The 18,764-nt window shown below is 44.8% G+C and overlaps 3 protein-coding genes across 4 annotated transcripts; 2 read left to right on the top strand and 1 right to left on the bottom strand.

The window, feature by feature from the left end:
* Nucleotides 1-1,809: 1,809 nt before the first annotated feature.
* Nucleotides 1,810-4,004, bottom strand: rpl36 (ribosomal protein L36). The gene is made up of 4 exons (XM_088312730.1): nt 3,902-4,004; nt 2,627-2,721; nt 2,386-2,520; nt 1,810-1,927 (listed from the first exon to the last, which is right to left on the bottom strand). The coding sequence occupies exons 2-4, from the start codon at nt 2,717-2,719 to the stop codon at nt 1,838-1,840; spliced, it is 318 nt and encodes a 105-aa protein (XP_088168856.1). The 5' UTR covers nt 2,720-2,721; nt 3,902-4,004; the 3' UTR covers nt 1,810-1,837.
* A 1,117-nt stretch (nt 4,005-5,121) lies between these two features.
* Nucleotides 5,122-13,919, top strand: lmnb2 (lamin B2). The gene is made up of 13 exons (XM_088312729.1): nt 5,122-5,670; nt 8,339-8,475; nt 8,756-8,912; nt 9,365-9,490; nt 9,580-9,678; nt 9,806-9,877; nt 9,950-10,075; nt 10,152-10,372; nt 10,982-11,219; nt 11,296-11,403; nt 11,769-11,888; nt 11,967-12,053; nt 12,274-13,919. The coding sequence occupies exons 1-13, from the start codon at nt 5,452-5,454 to the stop codon at nt 12,307-12,309; spliced, it is 1,746 nt and encodes a 581-aa protein (XP_088168855.1). The 5' UTR covers nt 5,122-5,451; the 3' UTR covers nt 12,310-13,919.
* Nucleotides 13,920-14,689: 770 nt separating this feature from the next.
* commd2 (COMM domain containing 2) lies at nt 14,690-18,480 on the top strand. 2 transcript variants are annotated; one of them, XM_088312813.1, is made up of 6 exons: nt 14,691-14,867; nt 15,690-15,767; nt 16,462-16,544; nt 17,063-17,137; nt 17,239-17,337; nt 17,530-18,480. In XM_088312813.1, the coding sequence occupies exons 1-6, from the start codon at nt 14,732-14,734 to the stop codon at nt 17,737-17,739; spliced, it is 681 nt and encodes a 226-aa protein (XP_088168939.1). In that variant the 5' UTR covers nt 14,691-14,731; the 3' UTR covers nt 17,740-18,480. The 2 variants fall into 2 exon arrangements, with proteins under 2 accessions (XP_088168940.1, XP_088168939.1); XM_088312814.1 differs by lacking the exon at nt 17,063-17,137 and having other exon boundaries at nt 14,690-14,867.
* The last annotated feature ends 284 nt before the right edge of the window (nt 18,481-18,764 follow it).

Raw genomic sequence — 18,764 nt, 5'->3', positions numbered from 1 at the left:
TTGTTTTTAAATTCCATGCAGTGACAATCATTTGTCAGGCAACAAATTACAGGATAATGTTGATTTTCAGACTCTTTATTCACCTCAAGAAGAATACTACTCCAAAAGTGTCCAACTGTTCTGTACATTTCGCACAACTATTTCTAACTTGAGTTGAACAGTAATATTCACAATAGATAAAGTGTCAAAAGTGAATGTGAAGCCTGGAATGTTGCTTTAATGCTCCACTGTATTTCCTTTTAAGAAAACTGTCAATTCCCCTTGGGTTGTAATCATATCAATAACTTAGTGATGCTAAAAATGGACGTAAAAATGACAAGGAGAAAAACGTGAGAGGAAAGTGTGAGCTTGTCATTTGTGACGTGCCGCTCGCGGGAATGACAACACACCCGGGACGGACGTGGCTCGCCAGTCCAACATAGAGGCCCTAACACGAACGTGTCGGGTTCGATACCAACTGCAACCATCACCACCACTATTACTTTTAGACAATCACATCGTAGCTCGCTGTCTCGTTGGCCTGCTGCTAATCAAATGCAATATGAAGGGCTCACATGTCATTGCTGGACACACACGCATACCGAAGACAACAACGACAAAACATCCCAAATGCTTCCAACCGGTCCTTCATCTACGAGGCCCAGCTGCCAGGTTAGCCGAACATGCTAACGAATACGACTGTCACAGGGTAAGTGTTGTACACTCTGAGAGCAAACACACTTCAAGTCGGGAGGTCATCTGGGGGGCAGGTGACGGCCGATAGATGACTGACAGCAAGCCCAGCCAATCTGAGGCGGCGTCAAACTCTCCTAACCAATCGCGACACTGCATCCAAACTCGATGGGAGGGGCTGAGCGGAACAGAGGCGCGTCGCCATGGGCAACAGCACATATACAGCGAATATTTTGTTGGCTGTTTATTTTATCGGGCAGAACTTTGACGAGACTATTCACGGTCATATTGACTTTATAAATGTGAATTACAGCGTGATAGTACTTATTACAGCAGTGCCTGATGATGGTTTTCATCTAGAGGAGTGGTCTCCAACCTTTGTGTTTGCCACTGACTGACTGACTTGAAGGTCACCCTGGAAATTCAGACGAGCGTCCATCCCTTGATGGGGCTGGAGGGGTGACAACGTCCATTAAGTCGTGCACATCTCCTCAATAAATAATTTGATGCTTAGTTGATGCATGTTGGCGAGACAATCAATTTGGGCTTGACAGTGAATCGGTCTGAATTAAAGGACTCGTAGGAACTCGTGGAGTCGATAATCTTTTTTTTTGTTACGCCTTAATGTGGCAATGCTCTGCTCCAACCACGACACTGGTAACCATCCGCTGAAGGAGGGTCACCGTTGACACAACACGCTACAAGAAGAAAAAAACTAAAAGAAATTCACAGCCTGCACCAATTGTGGAACAGTGGTTGGGAATGGAGATCACAAATCTAGAGTACAGAATGGGTCAAAAACCCGCCAGCCAGTAATAATGTTGCAGACGCGGCATAGAAATTTCTTTGGAATTTAGTCAAAAGTGATCAGCGATAGTGGTGCTATGCTAAGCAGCTAGCAAATTTGTTTCCGAAATGCATCAAATTTGGCATGAGTTGATACCGTAAACGTTGCCGTCACCTTCGAAAGGGTTGGCAACCCATGAAATAAAGTTTTGGGAAAATTTGTTGACTCAGGGGATAACGCATCAAGTTGTTTGCATACTACTGAATTTTTTGAAAAATAATTCAGGAAATTTGCCCAGGGGAAAAGAACTTGACCTTCCCGCCCTGCCCTCAAGAACAAGACGCAGTGGATGTAGTCAAACATTTATTTCAAGACAAATTAGTCTTTCTTGGCGGCAGCCTTCCTCATGGCAGCCAGCACGTTGCTCAGCTCCTCACGCTTTCTCTTGGCCCGGATGTGGGTGCCAATCTGCACAAGAAAAAAACCATCAGCACCTCAACTTCGTAACATTTCAAAGGGACTCTTGCCTTCAAGGCAATTACAGAATCATGTCACTCATCAAGCTGCTAACGTCACATTATTCCATCATTTAGCAGCAAAGTGGAATTGTCAAATTCCAACAAATATACACTTTGTGTTGTTGAACAACAAAAACACATATCAGGAAAAATACACCATTAACGTAATATAAATGACTAATTTGAATGCACATGAGACTTCAACTTGTTGTGAAATGAGAACGCGGTACACATTTACAAGATCAAGTCTGGCTTCAATAAGTCTCAAAATTAAATTTATTTCAAGAGAAAACGGATTTGGATTGTTCCCGAAAGGCAATTGGAGGTCAGCCGCTTGCTGATGGTTTGACTTAAAAGATTCAGACTATTTCCTCTGAAGCAAAGAGAGAGCAGGAGGAGCAACGTCACCCTTTTCTTTATGAACTTGAGCGCCCGTTTGTCCTTCGACACTTTGAGCAGCTCCATGGCTCGCCTCTCGTAAGGAGCGAAGCCGCACACCTCGCGGATCATGTCCCGGACGAACTTGCTGTGCTTGGTCAGACGCTGGACAAAAGCAAAAGCAGATGTTGAGTGAGCTGAAGGCTGTTTGGAAAAAGTGGCAGCGGCGCAACGCCCAACCCCTGATCTCACCATCTCGAGAGAAACTTACCCCACGCCGGCGGCTGTGTTTGGGGGCAGTGACATTTTTGGTGACTTTGTGGCCTTTATTGAGGCCGACGGCCATCGGGTAGCGAATAGCCATGTCTGCAAGCAAAGAACAAGCACACATGAGCGGACGTCGATACGCTACTTAGCAAGAATGCAACCTGACGGACGCCGCCAGAGTTGTGTCCCAAAACATTTTTTTTCTTCTGTTGATTGATGAGTCAACCATTAAGTCTACTTGCATGCAAATTCATGCTACGCTGCTGCAACAGGAGTAACACATTTATATGCATCCTCGGTACAACTTGTTTTTAATGCTAAAAGTAACACTAAAAAAATCCAGAATCAGTACACAAGAATCTTGAGGAACTGTGTAGGTCCATAAAAAAAAGACATCAAGCTATTTGGACTCAAAATTTCATCCCCGACGATTTCAAACCAAGGACTTCAGTCTCAGATTTGGACCGCCAATTCTCATCCCCACCGCTTCTCACTCTGCCTCAAAAATCTTCCATCACCAGCCTAATGACACCACAAGACAGACTTCTGCATACTTAAAGCAGTGGTGTAATTCTGAGCCCCAGGTTAGTAAAAAGCGGAGTGTAACCTTAATTGCAAACAACTTGACACCGATTGTACAGCATCCTCAGTGCATAAAATCCGAAATAATTGGTCGAGCATTCGAATGTTTTCGGAGGTTGGAGTGGGCATGCGGACACATGAATTTTGGTGACGATTGATGGCAGCTTTTCGGACATAAACTTTTTATTTGACATGAATGACTTTAGAATGTGCTCCACGTAGCGCACAATGGGCATTGGCATATTACATTCACGCTATTATGTTTGCAAATAGTCGTGACACTTCTGACGCTTAGTTTCAGTAATGCACCTTTCAATTCTTTGCATGGTTAACGAAACATTGCTACACGCTTGCAGACAGATATCCGGCCTAACTTGACTGCTAACGTGCTTAATAAGCGACGTGAGACACCGCCTCCTAGATCGAGTAAATTAAACTAGGTTAATAAAAAAATATTCTTTCCTGTACTAACGCGCGTGTAAGCTAAGGAATAGCTCAACCATTCCAGTAGGCGATACTGGTGTCGCTGTTGATACTCTTAACGTGAATGTCCTCAGTCGGATTCTGCACAATATGTACAGTTAGGGGATAAGCGAAGCCAGGGGGTTGTTTTACGTTCAATTAATCAATGATGAAACTATGGATGCCTGAGATTCTAAACGGGTTCCGTTTGGAGAAAATCCCGACGATTTCGTACCTGCTGTCTGTAATGGCGACGAAGCCGGAAGGGCTGTTGGCTGTATCAGGCGACCAAGTGAAGGAGTTCACCCGCACGACCGCGGGACAGCGCCCCCATCAGACTGGAGGATGAAGCGTAAATGACAAAGGATTACAATTGTGAAAAGTACAAATATTCCTAAAGGCATAGAATTTTGAACATTTTATATTGTTATTCGTATGTATTTTTAACAAAATCTAGCTGTAATTTAAAAACACAATTAACAATTTATGTCAAACAGTAATAACACAGCAACACAGATGAATCTGCTTCACAGTTCTATGGTCTGGGGGTTCAAATCTTGGCTTCTTTTGTGGGTTTTCTTTCACATTACGAAAACATGCAGAACAGGCTCCTTGAAGACAAACTCCCCATTGGAAGTGATTGCGTGTGAATGGTCTATCTATGTTCTGCGATGGACCCGTGACCAATCCAGGGTGTACACTGCCTCTCACCCAGGCTGTTGGGTTAGGCCAGTGCTTCTCAATTATTTTCTGTTACGCCCCCCTATCAAGAAGAAAACAATTCGCCTCCCCTCCACCATCCCCCACTCTCTGCAGCAACTATAAATAATAGCATATTCGTTGCAAAACAAACCTTCACCGTAGAGTGAATACTCACTATGCACAATGGGCAAGGAGAACGCCACTGCCAACTACTGGAGTGGAGGTGCAATTACACTTTACGACGGAACAAAAAACGTCTTTGTTTATTAAATGATTTGGTATTGTTATTTTACCCGTTTACAGAATAATTAAATAATTTTATCAGTGTAAAAATAACCTGCTATTAGAAAATACTTCACTATGTCAAACAGTAATTGAGCTGCAACATATATAAGATTAAGTGATGGAAAATACATTGATGAATACAAATTAAGTTTAATTAAGTCATGTTTTTTTTACAAGAAGACATACAATAAAGTCAATAACACATAAAGTAGACGATAAAAACAAATGATCACCAGAAGGATTTTAAATAAAAACATTACACAAAGCAACAAAAGCATCAATTTTAACTTCGCCAAAATAAAAGAGGTCTTGAATGACTAAAATTGGATCAAGAAGTACGAAAATGACAACAAAAAAAGTTGACTTTTTTGCCTTCATTTGTTGAAGGAACGAAACAATACATTTTTTCTCATAGGAAGTGCTGACGGTCGATTGAGCTGTTGAGCCGTGACGTCAGCGCGGTGTCGGATGATAACGTTTTCCCATCGTGCAGAGCGCGGCCGGAAATGCTCCCAGCTTTTGGCGCGGTGGTGGCAGCTGTGGCGGCCATTTTGGAATCTCTTTCGATCAATCCGCCCTAGTCCCGAACGTGGGAGACGACGCCGTTGCCGCCTCGGACCTGCCCGCCGCCCGCCTCCCATTGAGTCCTTGCCGGTCGCCGAAGCACCTTTCTATCTTTCCGTCCCAAATTCCGAGAAGCCGACGCACACGCGCGTGTTCCCCTGACCGCCGATCGCCCGAGCGAACGAATCGTCGAAGAAAGAAAAAAAAAGCCAGCGAGAGAGCGTGCGAGCCGTTATGGCGACTGCAACCCCAAGCCGCGAAGCTGGTCGGCCGGCTGCCGCGTCCTCGACGCCGCTCTCACCCACCCGCATCTCTCGCCTGCAGGAGAAGCAAGACCTGCAGCACCTCAACGACCGACTGGCCGTCTACATCGAACGGGTGCGCTCTCTGGAGCTGGAGAACGACCGGCTGCTGGTTAAAGTGTCCGAGAAAGAGGAGGTCACCACCAGGGAGGTGAGTGCAAATGGCAACTCGGGTTCGACGCGATCGTTCTTCACTTGGACTCGCTTCTTAGTTCGTTTGCCGTCAAAGTGGAGCAAAAGTATTCAAACGGCCCTCATGGAACGTGGGTGGCAACCGGCCAAATTTCATTCATCACCGTTCGCCTGAGCATTTTTTGTGGCTTTTGGCTTGTTGACGTGATTTCAAAAAGCTGCTCGGATGTTCAAAATTTGAAATGAGAGCGGTTGATTGTGCGCGCCATTTCATACGAACGCCCCCTCCCTTTTTTAACTACTTCACTGATTTGTTTTCTTTTTTTTTTTTTAATCTGTTTTGGTTCCTCATCTTCTCATGTGAAACGCTCGACGTCAGACATATTTGACGGACTATTTGGTGTTAGTTTTTCACATTTTTCTGTAGTTGGGTGTAAAATTTCCCAGATGAATTAAATTTATTTGCATAAGACAAACACGCAGACAGAATATTCGAGTGATCAAATATAATATCTGTAAAACGGACCAAATGAAGATTTTAGGTGTGGCTTGCTTTAAGTCAGACTTTTGGCACCTTTTAACCTTTGTTGAAAACATTGGTGTCATTTGCTTAACACAGAAACTAAATGGACATAATAATTCAACCATGCTGATTATTAAGTTAAATTGGAAATTTGGCACCAGAAGTTGTTAAAATAAACCCAGTGGTTGTTTTTTCATGAATTGTACAAGAACTACAAGTACAAATTCTGCACCGATTATCGTGTGCCAGCGCTGCACAGTTTAAAATGTCGCTTTCAGCCAGTCCATTGCAAAAGAGACGTTTTGTTTTGCCTATTTATTGGTGAATTGAACCGTGTTGCACTGGAACAAATTTGATGTCGCTTGTGAAACGCAAACAACGATTAAATTAAATAAAACGGTCTGGTAAGGGTATGTATCATTAATTTTGCAAATAAATACAATGAAATCAACACGCACTTGCAGCAATTCATACTTGATCAATATTTTGTCCTTTATTGACTTAAATTGATCAAACGTCATCTTTTCCACATCATTCTGCTTTTTATTATACGAAGAACAATTCTAGATTTTCCCTCAAGTAAAAACTCACGTAACAAAGCTGTCACTTAAATTGTTCAAACCTCCGAAATAGTTACTTTTCAGGAAACCCCAAAAATGGCAAGTTGTGTGTGAAAGAAAGAGAGTAAGCCATTTGCAACACCTAAGATTGGTCAAAGTTACACCTGTGCATGTGGACTGACTAATAGTATCGATTTTTGGGGAAGATAAAAAAGTGAAATTCACCAAAATATAACTTCAAAGGTTTTGTCAGCGATATAGTTCCTTTAAAAAAAAAAAATTGACTCCCGCAATGCAAGCGTCCTGTAAGCAGCAGTGGTCATCAGCAATCGACACGTTGGCGATATAAATAAGCAATTGCGACCTATTTGTTATTTATACCTTGGCGCTTGCGGCCGGCAATTGGAGCTACTCACAAATGCACAAACTCCAGCGGGGTTTCTCGTGCGGCCACTCGTGAGCGATTGCTCTGGGGAAGTCCATGAAGAAGTCCTCTTCCTGTTTGCTGCGCCAATTTGGTGTCAGAAGTGCGTCAAGCGGTCAATTTGAGCGGCCACGTTTCCGCACCCATTACAGAACAAATCAAGAATTTAAGAAAGATCTTAAGTTGTTGTCAGTTTTCTTTGCGTTTGTGGGGTGTACGTTCATTAAGATAAGTCACTAACTTGTTCTGAATGCAAAACCGGCACAAGCGCGTGCTCTGCGTTAGCACGTGAAAATCAGCTCGGCTCATTTTTCACATTCCTTGCCGGTACATACCACAGTCGTGCTAATCAGTAAAAGCTAAAAGACTTTTTCTAGTTGCTCTGAGCAGTCGCAACTACGTCAGGCTGGAGATTAAATGGAACCTTTCATGTTTGCAAAGTCTTAAATTGTCCATTGAAAGCATTTGTCCCAAGCACCTTTTGGTAGACGCACCGCCAAAATAGCTTGCTGATCATAAGCGTCTGCGGTTGGATTTTTCAATTTTGCGGCGCATGCGTCTGTCAAAGTACGTATCTTGAGAAGAAACAATGTTGGCCCACAAGCTTGCAAAACATCTGTTGGAGAACTTTTTTGCGTAGCATACAGGCAACATCGGAGGCAGTTATGCTTCTGCTACTTAAGAAATCGGCACAAATGATGGCTTGTGCTCCCTGACATGATGTTCCGATGTTTGATGCTTCTCCCGAGGGAAGGAGCGCCCCGAAAAGAGCTGACCGCTCGAAGTTGATTTGCAGCAGGTCAAGCAATGTGGTTAGGCAATTAAATTAGTGATGATGTTCACTGAAATTCAGCATTTCTGAAAAAGTTCAAACTTGTTTGTCTTCATTCTAAAGAATGAAAAAGAAAAAAAAAACAAAAGTGGTTGTTACGGACAAACTTGATATTGTCACTCAATTATTTTGTCCATATAACCCGAGTCATTGTCATGCTGGACTTCAAGCCAACGTACTGTCTGACAATTAAAACAGCCGTTGATCATCCAAATCAGAAAGTTGCTCGCACCAGCGCCACCAACAGAAAAGTTGGCTTCGCGGCCCTGCTTTGCTTTGCTTCTCACCTGCACTTGATTGGCCGATCTTGTCGTGTTGTTTCCAGAATGATCCCTTTGTCTTGTTTAGGTGAGCGGCCTGAAGCATCTGTACGAGGCGGAGTTGGCGGACGCTCGCCGGGTTCTGGACGAAACCGCCAGGGAGCGCGCCCGGCTGCAGATCGATCTGGGCAAGGCCCAGGCCGACTTGGAAGAGGCGACACGCAGGTGACACTTCAACTCAAGAACATCTCTTTGAGCCTTTTATTTCATACATAGGCCACACAATGTTCGTGTACTGGCACACGTTTTGTCCTCGCTAAAGCGCGACTTGCTGCACGTTACTAGTGAGGCGAAACTACACTCTCACTGTTAACTCGTCAAATTTTGTCACTCGTCGTCGTGGTTAGCACACCAAATTTTGCCTCGGCAGGAAAAATGTGCCAGTGTCGTCCACGTTGCTGAGGTGATGATTGACGATGGCGTTTTCCTTCCTCTGGTGTGTTAGTGGCAAGAAGAAGGATGGCGACCTGGCGGCGGCCATGTCGCGGGCAGGAGCTCTGGAAAGTCAGCTGAACCAGAGCGAAGCGGCGCTGTCCACGGCGCTCAGCCAAAATGCCGCGCTCACCTCCGACCTCCTTGAAGTCAAGGGCCTGCTGGCAAAGGTGCACCGCCGCTTTCTCATTTGCGTATGTTGTGGAAAGTCCAAAATAATTGTTTCTTTTGAAGGTGATGGAAAGTAATACTTAAAGAAACCATCAATCCTCATCTTTGGTTCTTAGCTACATTTGTAAGAGAGCGTGACCTGCTGTGTGTTTAAGATCCCCAAAATTGGATTTTTCTGTTTTCTTGTGCATTACTATTCCATTTTTTTCTATGAAATTAAAAATGCGTATCCCGAGTGAAAAAGTGGTTAATTTGTTTTGTGTTGAGGACAGGCACAAGATTGTGCATGTCGCCAACTGGTGGTCGTGTGCGGATATTGCACTTTTCCCAAACGTCTGCAGCTGTGCCAACCGTTTGCTGCCAGCTGTTTGCCTCGCACCCGCCCCGCTCAATTCCCGCATTGTCTGTGGCAATTGAGCGCGGCGTTGATGTTGATTTGAACGCTTTGCAGGCGGAGGACAGCCACGCCGTGGCCAAGCGGCAGCTGGAGGCCGAGACGTTGATGCGCGTGGACTTGGAAAATCGCTGCCAGTCGCTCAGCGAGGAGCTGGAGTTCCGGAAGAACATGTTTGAGGAGGTGAAGATGCAGAAACCAACACCGCGTGCGGAAGGAACATCCATGCTGAGAATGTTTTTTTTTTTTTTTTGGTTCAAATGTTTTGATAGGAAGTTCGGGAGTCTCGCCGCAGACAAGAGCAGCGAATTGTCGAGGTCGATTCGGGAGCCAGACAGGACTATGAGTTCAAACTGTCACAAGCTTTACAGGTGTGTGTGTGTGTGTCGCGAGTGAGAGAGGGAGAGACGATGTGAGCAAGCCGTGGCCGAGTGAGAAAGCAACCAAATGTGTGTGTGTGCAGTTGTTTAATTGCTGCAATGCATGTCTGTGTGTCAGGACCTGCGGAAGCAGCACGATGAGCAGGTGTCTCTGTACAAGGATGAACTGGAGCACACCTTCCAGGCCAAGGTGAGCCAGTGCTTGTCTTTCATGGGTCGCCAAAATCAAAATTGGCTTTGTTTATGTCCCACGTTGTTGTAGCTGGACAACGCCAAGGTGTCGTCAGCCATGAACGACAAGGCCATGTGCACGGCCAGAGAGGAGGTGCAGGAGTCCCGAATGAGAATCGAGAGTCTGGGCTATCAGCTGAGCGCCCTGCAGAAACAAGTAGGCGAGCCTCCGCCGCACTTGGGAAACTTGCCACCCGGCGTCGTCTGATGGATTTCGCCGTGTGCGTCTGCAGGCGGCGGCTGCCGAGGACCGCGTCCGGGAGCTCGAGGACATCCTGGCATCGGAGCGGGACAAGTACCGCCGCGTGATGGAGGCCAAGGACCATGAGATGAACGACCTGCGCGAGCGCATGAACGCGCAGCTCTCCGAATATCAGGAGCTGCTCGACGTCAAGCTCACACTGGACATGGAGATCAACGCCTACAGGAAGCTCCTGGAGGGCGAGGAGCACAGGTGAGGCTTGTTGGCCAAGACAAAACGTAGAACCCTTAAAGGGAAGTCAAGTTGAAAATGTTCTTATCAAAACGCGTCTTTCTGATGAAGACGGCATTCGCGGAGAGAGGCCATTTTGCATTTTACGGCCACTTGCCGTCAACTAAAATGACGCGAGCGTGCGGAAGGGCTCAGGTAACGACCGTTATGGCTCACCTGTTTTCTGAGGCGCTGCGACGTCATTTTCAGTTGACAGCAGGGGGCAGTAAAAGGCAAAATGGCCGCCTGCCCTGGATTTTTCGGCTTCTTTCGTGTTCCTCAAACGCAATATTCATGTGGTGGCTCGTAGAACGTATTTGTGCCATGAGATCCCCTTTAATCCAAACATTGATTGGTCATCATTTTACTCGCTTCCTCGATGTCGAGACAAACGATAAAGTGGTCGCCGCTTTGACAAATGAGCGTTCCCAAGAATGCGCGCCGAAATCAACAGGAAGCGCGCCGTCATTGAGAGATCAACGTTCACTGCCAACGTTAAGCGTGCAAGTCGAAGCAAAAATTGTCTGAAAGACGCCGTGTATCTCCTAAAACTCAGAACAAGACAAACATTGTTGACGTTCTCGGTTGCAGGCTCAAGCTGTCGCCCAGCCCATCTTCCCGCGTGACCGTCTCCAGGGTGACGGGCTCGTCCTCGTCCCGCACCTCCAAGCGGAGGAGGGTGGACTTGGAGTCGGGCGACCTGGCCGACATGGGACGCGGTGACGAGCTGCTGCTGGCGTCCGAAGAGGACACAGCCAGCGGCGCCGTCGCCATCTCCCCCACCGACATGGACGGCAACTCCGTTACCCTGACCAACGACACGGAGCAGGTGTGCGCTCGAAGCGTTGCGCCGCCGTTGCCTCGCTGCTCGCGTTACTTGATTAAAAACACGGCGTGTTGTTTAGGACCAGCCTTTGGGGAACTGGAGACTCCGGAGACAAGTGGATGACGCCGACGAGATTGTCTACAAGTTCTCACCGAAGTTTGTTCTCAAGGCCGGACAAACCGTTACCGTAAGACCAACTTGAGCTTGTGCATCTGTCGTGCGTGCGCGAGGAAGAGGTGTGGATTTGTTTCTTACACGTGTGTGGACTTGAGTTTGTGGCGTTCAAGTGACCCATTTGGACCGTTTAACAGCTTTCCACCAGAATATTTGTTGGGACTTCAATTTTGCCTTTATCGGAGGATTTTCCCGAGTCTCCGCCTCGTGTGGATGTTTTACGCAATGAAATTGAAAAAAGACGGCAAAACCATTCATCGATGATCACAAATACTTTTGATTTCCGTAATCCCTTTTTGATTCATCATCGCCCCGCTAATGTCTCAACGTTTTGGGGAGATTGTGTTTTTGGACTGACGAAGGTGTTCTCGTGTGTAGGTGTGGTCTGCGGACGCCGGTGTGGCCCACGGTCCGCCCGCTGATCTGCTGTGGAAAAGCCAGGCTTCCTGGGGCACAGGAAGTGACATCATCACCAGCTTAGTCAACTCCGACGGCGAGGTAACGGCGTCCGCTCCTCCGCGACCTAATTGAGGCGGACGGCCTCGTCTCACTCGCCTTGTCACGTTTGTCCCGCAGGAAGTGGCCAGACGCAGCGTGAGCAAGAAGGTGCAAGTGGAGAACGGCGAGGAAGAGGATGGCGACGAGCCGGTGGTGCACAAGAAGGTGAGCGCGCCGCCATTTGCGTTATTTGCCGTCAATTACACGGGAAGGTTGAGCTGCAGAATTTTGGAAGGTTTTTCTGTGAAACTTTCCATGGAAAGTTGTCACCGATGTGGGCAAACTTGGACCAGTTTGAGCCTCGGCATTGGCCAACGAGAGATGGGCTTTGGTGGGAGTGATTGGCTGCATTTGAAGTAAATGTGGCGCTCGTGTGTCCCATCAGGCCAAAGTGACGTCCAGGGAGTGCGCCGTCATGTGAAGCCTCAGCCGCAAGCGTTGGAGCCTCTGCGCCTGAGCCTCCATCTTTGTCATCGTGTCCGTCGCATTCGGACGAGCACCTCCTCGTTTCTTAGCCACAACGCTTTGATAGCCCTCTTTGGTTTTTCGACAACGTGTTTGGTTTGTTGTTGGCCGACAACATTCCCACTGCCAGCGTCACCACTGGACTCCTCAATACTTTTTTTCTTGTTTTTCTACCACCTTCCCGAAGGGCTTCCATTGCGCCATCGACACAAAAGCATCTAGTGTTGATTTTTACGCATTTCTTCTTCCTTCATATATCGTTGTTTGATTTTAGCGTGAAGCCGACTGACTGGCGTCACACAATGTGATTGTCTCCTCGTTTCTGTCAACATTTTAGAGTGTCTTGAGGCTGATTGATTGATTGTTCCTTGGAGCGGTTCCAAAGTATCAAACACTACCAAAAAAAAAAAGGGTTGTTCCATCCATATGGGTGTAAAATTCCCTGAAGGTTCCCAGTAAAACGTCATGGGGGATTTTAGACAGATTCCAAACTGGAAACTTTCCATAAGAATTAACTGATAATTAGGGGTCATTTAATGGAAAGCGACTCAGTCAATAATGAATTCAAACTATGGCCGCCATGAATGATTGTATTATTTTTTAATGGAAGAATTAGATCAAATGTTGTTCGCATCTCTTAATTCCAAAAATGTTTTCGATTGGTCCGGCCTGTTGACTCACTCACTGCCAGCCCGCTTCAGAATCGTCTTTGACGTCTCTAGCTGTCAATGGCAGTCGATGAGTTACGAGCCCGCCTTCTCGTTTGTATGAGCCTGTTTTTTTCCCACCGCTGGGTTCCAATTTGAATTTCCCAGAATTCTGCAGGCCTACGTGTCAGTTTCTGACTTAATTGACATTTTTTTAGTGGCTGACAGAGTATCAATTGGCAGGTCTGTAACTGTCCTTTGATTTCGGGAGCCTGAGTGGCAGACCGACCGTCTTTTTGATCTTTTGATCCACTCGGATGCATGCTGGAGTGCTGTCGCCTGCCGTCATCTGACTTTGGCTGCTCGAATGATGACGGACAAAAAATATAAAAACTCTTCCTTTTTTATTTTATTCTTCAGGAGAGAAAAAATGCGCAGGTGACGTGACGCATTTCGAACACGCTTTGCGTTTTGTGTGTTTTCATGCCATGTTTTTACACTAGATATCTTTTAGTTTTTTGGCAGTGTAATCAGTTTGTTTACATTCAATATGACTTTAATTTTGTCTTAAGGATCTGCAGGTGATTATTTTTGGGTGTTTATGACCGTTGAAATTTGGGATCGATTTTCTTTTTTTTTTTTTTCCTCAATGCGTCCATTCAACGCTGATCTCGTTCCTCCAGTATTCGCCAAAGTCTGTTGACCAGCGTTAACATTTGGACGTGTCTCCTTATGTCCAACGCTTGGAAAGAACGATAAAAAAACACATTGGAATGTGATGAAATGTTGTACATAAGCACCCAACTTGTAGTCAATGCCTCAGAGACCTGTTTTGTTGTGAGTGTCGGGATTCTAGTTGAGGGGGGGGCTTGTCATTTTAACTGAACTTTTTGTACCCACAATAAATGTTTTACAGTTACTCAAGCTTGACTACTTGATGACTGAGTCACACACATGCACACCAGGCCGTTGTTGGCCATGGACCGGAAGGTCAGATTGATATAAGAAATCTGATTTATTAACTAAGGTGTTTCATTCAGGTTTAAGTAAATCCAAAATGACTTAGAAGATATATGCAATAAATAAACATTTATCAGATAAAAAATAAACAAGCTTGCTTTTCCATTGGAAAACTCATTTGTATCCAATATAATTTCCTATTGCACACATTAATGCATGTAATGATTTGTAATATATATTCAGTAAATGCAGCAAATAATTTTACAATAAATGGTTTTGGGCGCGTATTGTGGTGGACCTAATGCTATTTTAAAATGATCTGCAGGACCTCGTTGAGAAATATAATTTTATTAAGAAAGCACATTTGATTTGAATATTTCAGAGTTCATTTGATATGTTTGAACATCAATGCATCTTTGGATGCTTCGAGTATTTCTTAAACCAAATAGCCGCAAGAATGACATTTAAATTATTACACATGTTGATACCTTTAGTTTTTGTAGATCTATTTACGACATAAAATGACGCGATAAATTATAGTCTGAAATAAACTCCTCCTTAGCAAAATGAACTTAAAAAAGATTTCGAAGTCGAGTTCAAAAGTTCGTTCTTGAGCAAATGCTGACTCCAATTTGAGCATGCATTTCATATTGTGACCAGAGGTGGCAGCAAATCAAGTGCAAGAGGCAGCTGGCCCACTTTAAAAAAAGGCGGCGAAGAAGAAGACGAAGCATAAAGTGGGAGGGGACTCTCCATAGGATTTCCGGGTTGATGACGATTGTTTTTTTCGAGCTGCAGTTTGCGTTTTGGAGAACATTAAATGTGACACTTGGAGTCAACATGCTGCTGGTTTTGTCCGAAGAACATAAAGAACACCTCAACTTCCTTAAAAAAGTGGACTTGGCAGGTAAAAGTGTCTTTTGCAACTGTGTCTGTGGCACGAGGATGGACGATGCGAGGACCGCTGCTTTCATCACACCAAATCGAAACACAATCTTGTGAACTGCACACCGACAGACAGACAGACATGATGACTAAGATAACCGAGACTCACACTCCCCCTTTCAATTCCTTTGTGGCAATTTTTGGGAGTATTATTAATTTGACTCGCTTTTTTTGTGTTGTTTTGCCACTTTTTCGTGCTTTGGCAATGAAAAGTGTTTCATTAACCCGAAATAGTTACAGCATACGAAATGCTCATTTGTGAACACGAATTAGATTTTCCTCGTATCTTGCTTGAGGCTCATTTTGCAATTTTAATTTTTTTTTTTACATTGCGTGGATAAAAATATTCAAGCAAACAACAGTATATCATCCATCAATTATCCGATCCGCTTATCCTCACGAGGGTCTCAAAAGAGGGAAAAAAAACAGCAGAACTTATGAAACTTCTATTATTCAGCATATGAAATACACATTTAAAAAAGCATCTCACCAATAAAACATCACAATTTGATCATAGCGGCACAAATTCTTTCTTTTTTGCCACTTAACCGCATTCCTTGCCAAAATATTTTCAGTGCTCTTTATTTGGCCAATGGATATTTGTGTTTTATTCTATTTTATTGAACCTTTTATTCATTTAATTGCACTGCCTAGTGTTTTTTTTTTAATTTAAAATGTAAATCTCTAGCAGGGTGCTATAAAATGTCTGAATAGCTCCTTGTTGAACTGCTTGTCGTCTTAAGTGAAGAAAATGGAATTCTGAGCGTGTTTTGGAACTTTTTAGTGGTTGCAGAGTTTGGGCGCATCGCACTGGAGTTCCTCAGGAGAGGAATCAGCCCCAAAATCTTCGAGGGAGCTGCCAGTAAGTCATTTCATCCTCAGATGACTGATTTTGTTGTCACTCGTGGTGGCCAACGATCGGCCCGCCGCACGCTTTTTATTGCCCCGCCGTGCATTCAAATAATAAAACGTCAAGAACATCGCCCACATCTGCAGGTTGGGGGGAAAAGTTTAAATGTTCAAGGATATCATATCACATCACTTTTCAAATTCAATTGGCCCTTCCATCTCAGCTTCAATGTCTCAAGATTTTACACTTTTCGTTTGAATTATCAAACCAGAAAGGAAACATGTCACCACCCAATGTGACAAGTTTCATGTTTCAACGTGATAAAGTTCATGTTCTGACGCAATACTGGAAATTTTTCATTTTCGTGTGAGAAGTTCCATGTTAACACAGGATAACGTGTCACTTCTGGTTCAGGTCATCCTTTTTGTGTGTTTTAAAACAAAGTTACTAGAAATGTAACTGAATTTCTCTTCTGTAATACAGTAAAAAATAATAATAAATAAAAAAAGACAACCATACTGTCAATCCAAAGGAGTGTGCCAGCGACTTGGACCGGACGGAACGCTTTTGATTTATTCAATTGTAACGTGACGTTTTCGACGACGTAACATGAGAGTGAACTTTATCCGTCTGTATGCGGGTGCCCCTTTGAGCAAGGCATGTTGCCGAGTGTGAGCCGCCGTTCCCATTTGTGGCGTGTTTGCAGGGAAGCTGTCGGTGCCCGTGGAAGTGGTTCGGCACGGCGTCGAGGGACTCGTGTACCTCATGACCCAGAGCTCCAAACACATGGTCGGTCGCCTGTCGGTCTCACACTTTGACTTTTCATTGCCGATCCATGCTCTCACAGCACACGCTCAACTTTAGGAGCGGACATTTACAAAAATGAAATGTCGCTGATTTTGAGCAGTTACGAGTGGCACATATTTGGTTTTACCCAAAACAACCGTTTCTGACCAACAAGAGGAGAAAGGTTTTTTTATGAAAAAATAATAAATTGAGAAAGGGCTTTTGATGGCGTTAACATTTATTTACAGACAGGCAAGTAAGAAACGTTGCTTTGCTGGGGTGTAACGTCTGTGTTTTTTTTTACATGATGTTCATCTTTTCTTCCGATAGCGACACACAGGCATTTACATTCCGTCTTCAATAACATTGGATTTTGTTAATCCCGCGGAAACGTTGCAAAATTCCACGTTTTTTGCATCATGTGGAACTTTTGCGCAAAGGTTCCCCGAAATGTAAACGCGTCATCTTCCGATTGTTTGACACTCACCTTTTACCTCATTTGTGTGCGTGCGCGCGCGCAGTTGTCTGAGGTGGACTTTGTGGACTCGGTGTTGTCGTTGGAGTTTGGTGATGAGCTCAACCAGATCCTCCTGCAGGTGATGTCGGAATATTTTGCTTTGTAAAATGCGTCGGAGTTTGGCAAATATGATAATTGAACGGTTGCCCGCTCATGAATTGCGATTGATGTCTTTGTCAGCTGTACCAGCAGCATCGCAGCGAGATCCGCAGCATCTTGAGTCTGGTGCCCTCCAGCTTGCCCGCTTACCACAACCTGGAGTGGCGGCTCGATGTACAGGTGTGTGTGTGTGTGTGTGTGTGTGTGTGTACATTTGCATGTATCTGAGTGTGGAAATGGACGTGTATATGTGCTCACACATACACGCGTGTCGTTGTGTGTACCTGTGTTTGCGTCAATGTGTGTGTGTGTGTGTGTGTATGCATTCACGTGTGTATGTTTGCCTAATTGGCCGTCCTGCGCTTTTCCCAGTTGGCCAGTCGCTCGCTCCGCCAGCAGGTGGCGCCCACTTTGGCCACCAGGCTGCACATGACACGCGGGTGTGGTTCTGGCATGGAGCCGAGCTGCCGGGTTCTGCACGTGGACCTGAGCACCCTTCTGCATCTCATCTCCATCCTGGAGGGGGCGCTCGCCACCTTGAAGAGCACGCACGCGCGCCGCATTTTGCGAAACATCAAATAACCACTTGCGTACACAACGATGCTGTCCACATCTGACGAGTGCACTCAATTATTTGTGCACGAGTACACTATTTTGTCCTCACTCGTAAAACAATTCGGCGCACTTCACTTCAGTGCCTTACTGGCGACATTTTTGTACACTTTTCTCGTTTACGAGTACAAGGACATACTAGTGCACCCTTTGACCTCACAAGAAGAAGCAGAGCAGCTCGGATACACCAGGTGAAAATCTGCTTCGTGATGTTTTTCCATGACTTGTGCCGCGAGTAAATAGACCTTAAGTTGAATCTCTATCGTCAGGCCCGTGTAACCATTCGGCTCTTTGTCGTCATTCGAAAGACGATTTAGCCAAGTGACAGTTTTACAAGTAACTTCATTAACCCACTTCGAACGCCATTTTTGTTCTATTAGAACATAAAAGATATCCAGCTCGCGGTCAAAGTTCTTGTCAGCTCTTTGTCCTCACTAGTAAGACAACTTTTTTGGGGTCGGCTTCGGTCATGTCATACGAATCGACACACAATTTAAAAAGAGAAAGAAATCATTTAGGCTGAATGGGAAAGATGTGTTTAGTCAGGAGAAAGAGTCCATGTTACGTGTAAAGTTGTATATCATTCATCTTGGAGAATATGCTTTTATTCTTCAACAAATGTGTGCGCGCTTGTCGAGGTCGCTACTGTGTGCTCATTTCAACTGTTAACAATCAAACTGCAGAATAAGCATAAGAAATGTTTTAATCTTTTGTGTTGTTAATTTTTCTTTTCTAACTTTTAACATGCAGGCTCATTTGGATTTTCTGATTGCTTTACACGAACTATGGAAGTTGTCCATTTCCACATCATGAGTGCCGTTTGAGCCGGACCACTTTAAACAAAGTTTGAGTCTTGCAACATCATTTTAAGGGTTTCAACACCATTCTTTTTATCTCTCATTCCATTTTCATGATTCTTTTTTTTTTTTAAATTGTGATATCCGTTTAAATAATTATGAGCCAAACTGTGAGGTAAAGCGAAGTGTGGGGGGGGG

This window comes from Idiotropiscis lumnitzeri, chromosome 13, assembly GCF_059441095.1.
Source record: "Idiotropiscis lumnitzeri isolate Australia: NSW breed Sydney's pygmy pipehorse chromosome 13, RoL_Ilum_1.0, whole genome shotgun sequence".
NCBI lineage: Eukaryota > Metazoa > Chordata > Actinopteri > Syngnathiformes > Syngnathidae > Idiotropiscis > Idiotropiscis lumnitzeri.
This window is presented reverse-complemented; position numbering and strand designations above follow the sequence as displayed.

Coding starts and splice junctions, on each gene's coding strand:
- rpl36 (XM_088312730.1), bottom strand. CDS start 2,719: ATGGCTATTCGCTACCCGATGGCCGTCGGCCTCAATAAAGGCCACAAA. Junction 2,521..2,626: donor AACACAGCCGCCGGCGTGGG/GTAAGTTTCTCT, acceptor GCTTTTGTCCAG/CGTCTGACCAAGCACAGCAA. Junction 1,928..2,385: donor TCAAGTTCATAAAGAAAAGG/GTGACGTTGCTC, acceptor TTTCTTGTGCAG/ATTGGCACCCACATCCGGGC.
- lmnb2 (XM_088312729.1), top strand. CDS start 5,452: ATGGCGACTGCAACCCCAAGCCGCGAAGCTGGTCGGCCGGCTGCCGCG. Junction 9,679..9,805: donor AACTGTCACAAGCTTTACAG/GTGTGTGTGTGT, acceptor TCTGTGTGTCAG/GACCTGCGGAAGCAGCACGA. Junction 11,404..11,768: donor AGGCCGGACAAACCGTTACC/GTAAGACCAACT, acceptor TCTCGTGTGTAG/GTGTGGTCTGCGGACGCCGG.
- commd2 (XM_088312813.1), top strand. CDS start 14,732: ATGACGATTGTTTTTTTCGAGCTGCAGTTTGCGTTTTGGAGAACATTA. Junction 14,868..15,689: donor TAAAAAAGTGGACTTGGCAG/GTAAAAGTGTCT, acceptor GGAACTTTTTAG/TGGTTGCAGAGTTTGGGCGC. Junction 16,545..17,062: donor CCCAGAGCTCCAAACACATG/GTCGGTCGCCTG, acceptor GCGCGCGCGCAG/TTGTCTGAGGTGGACTTTGT.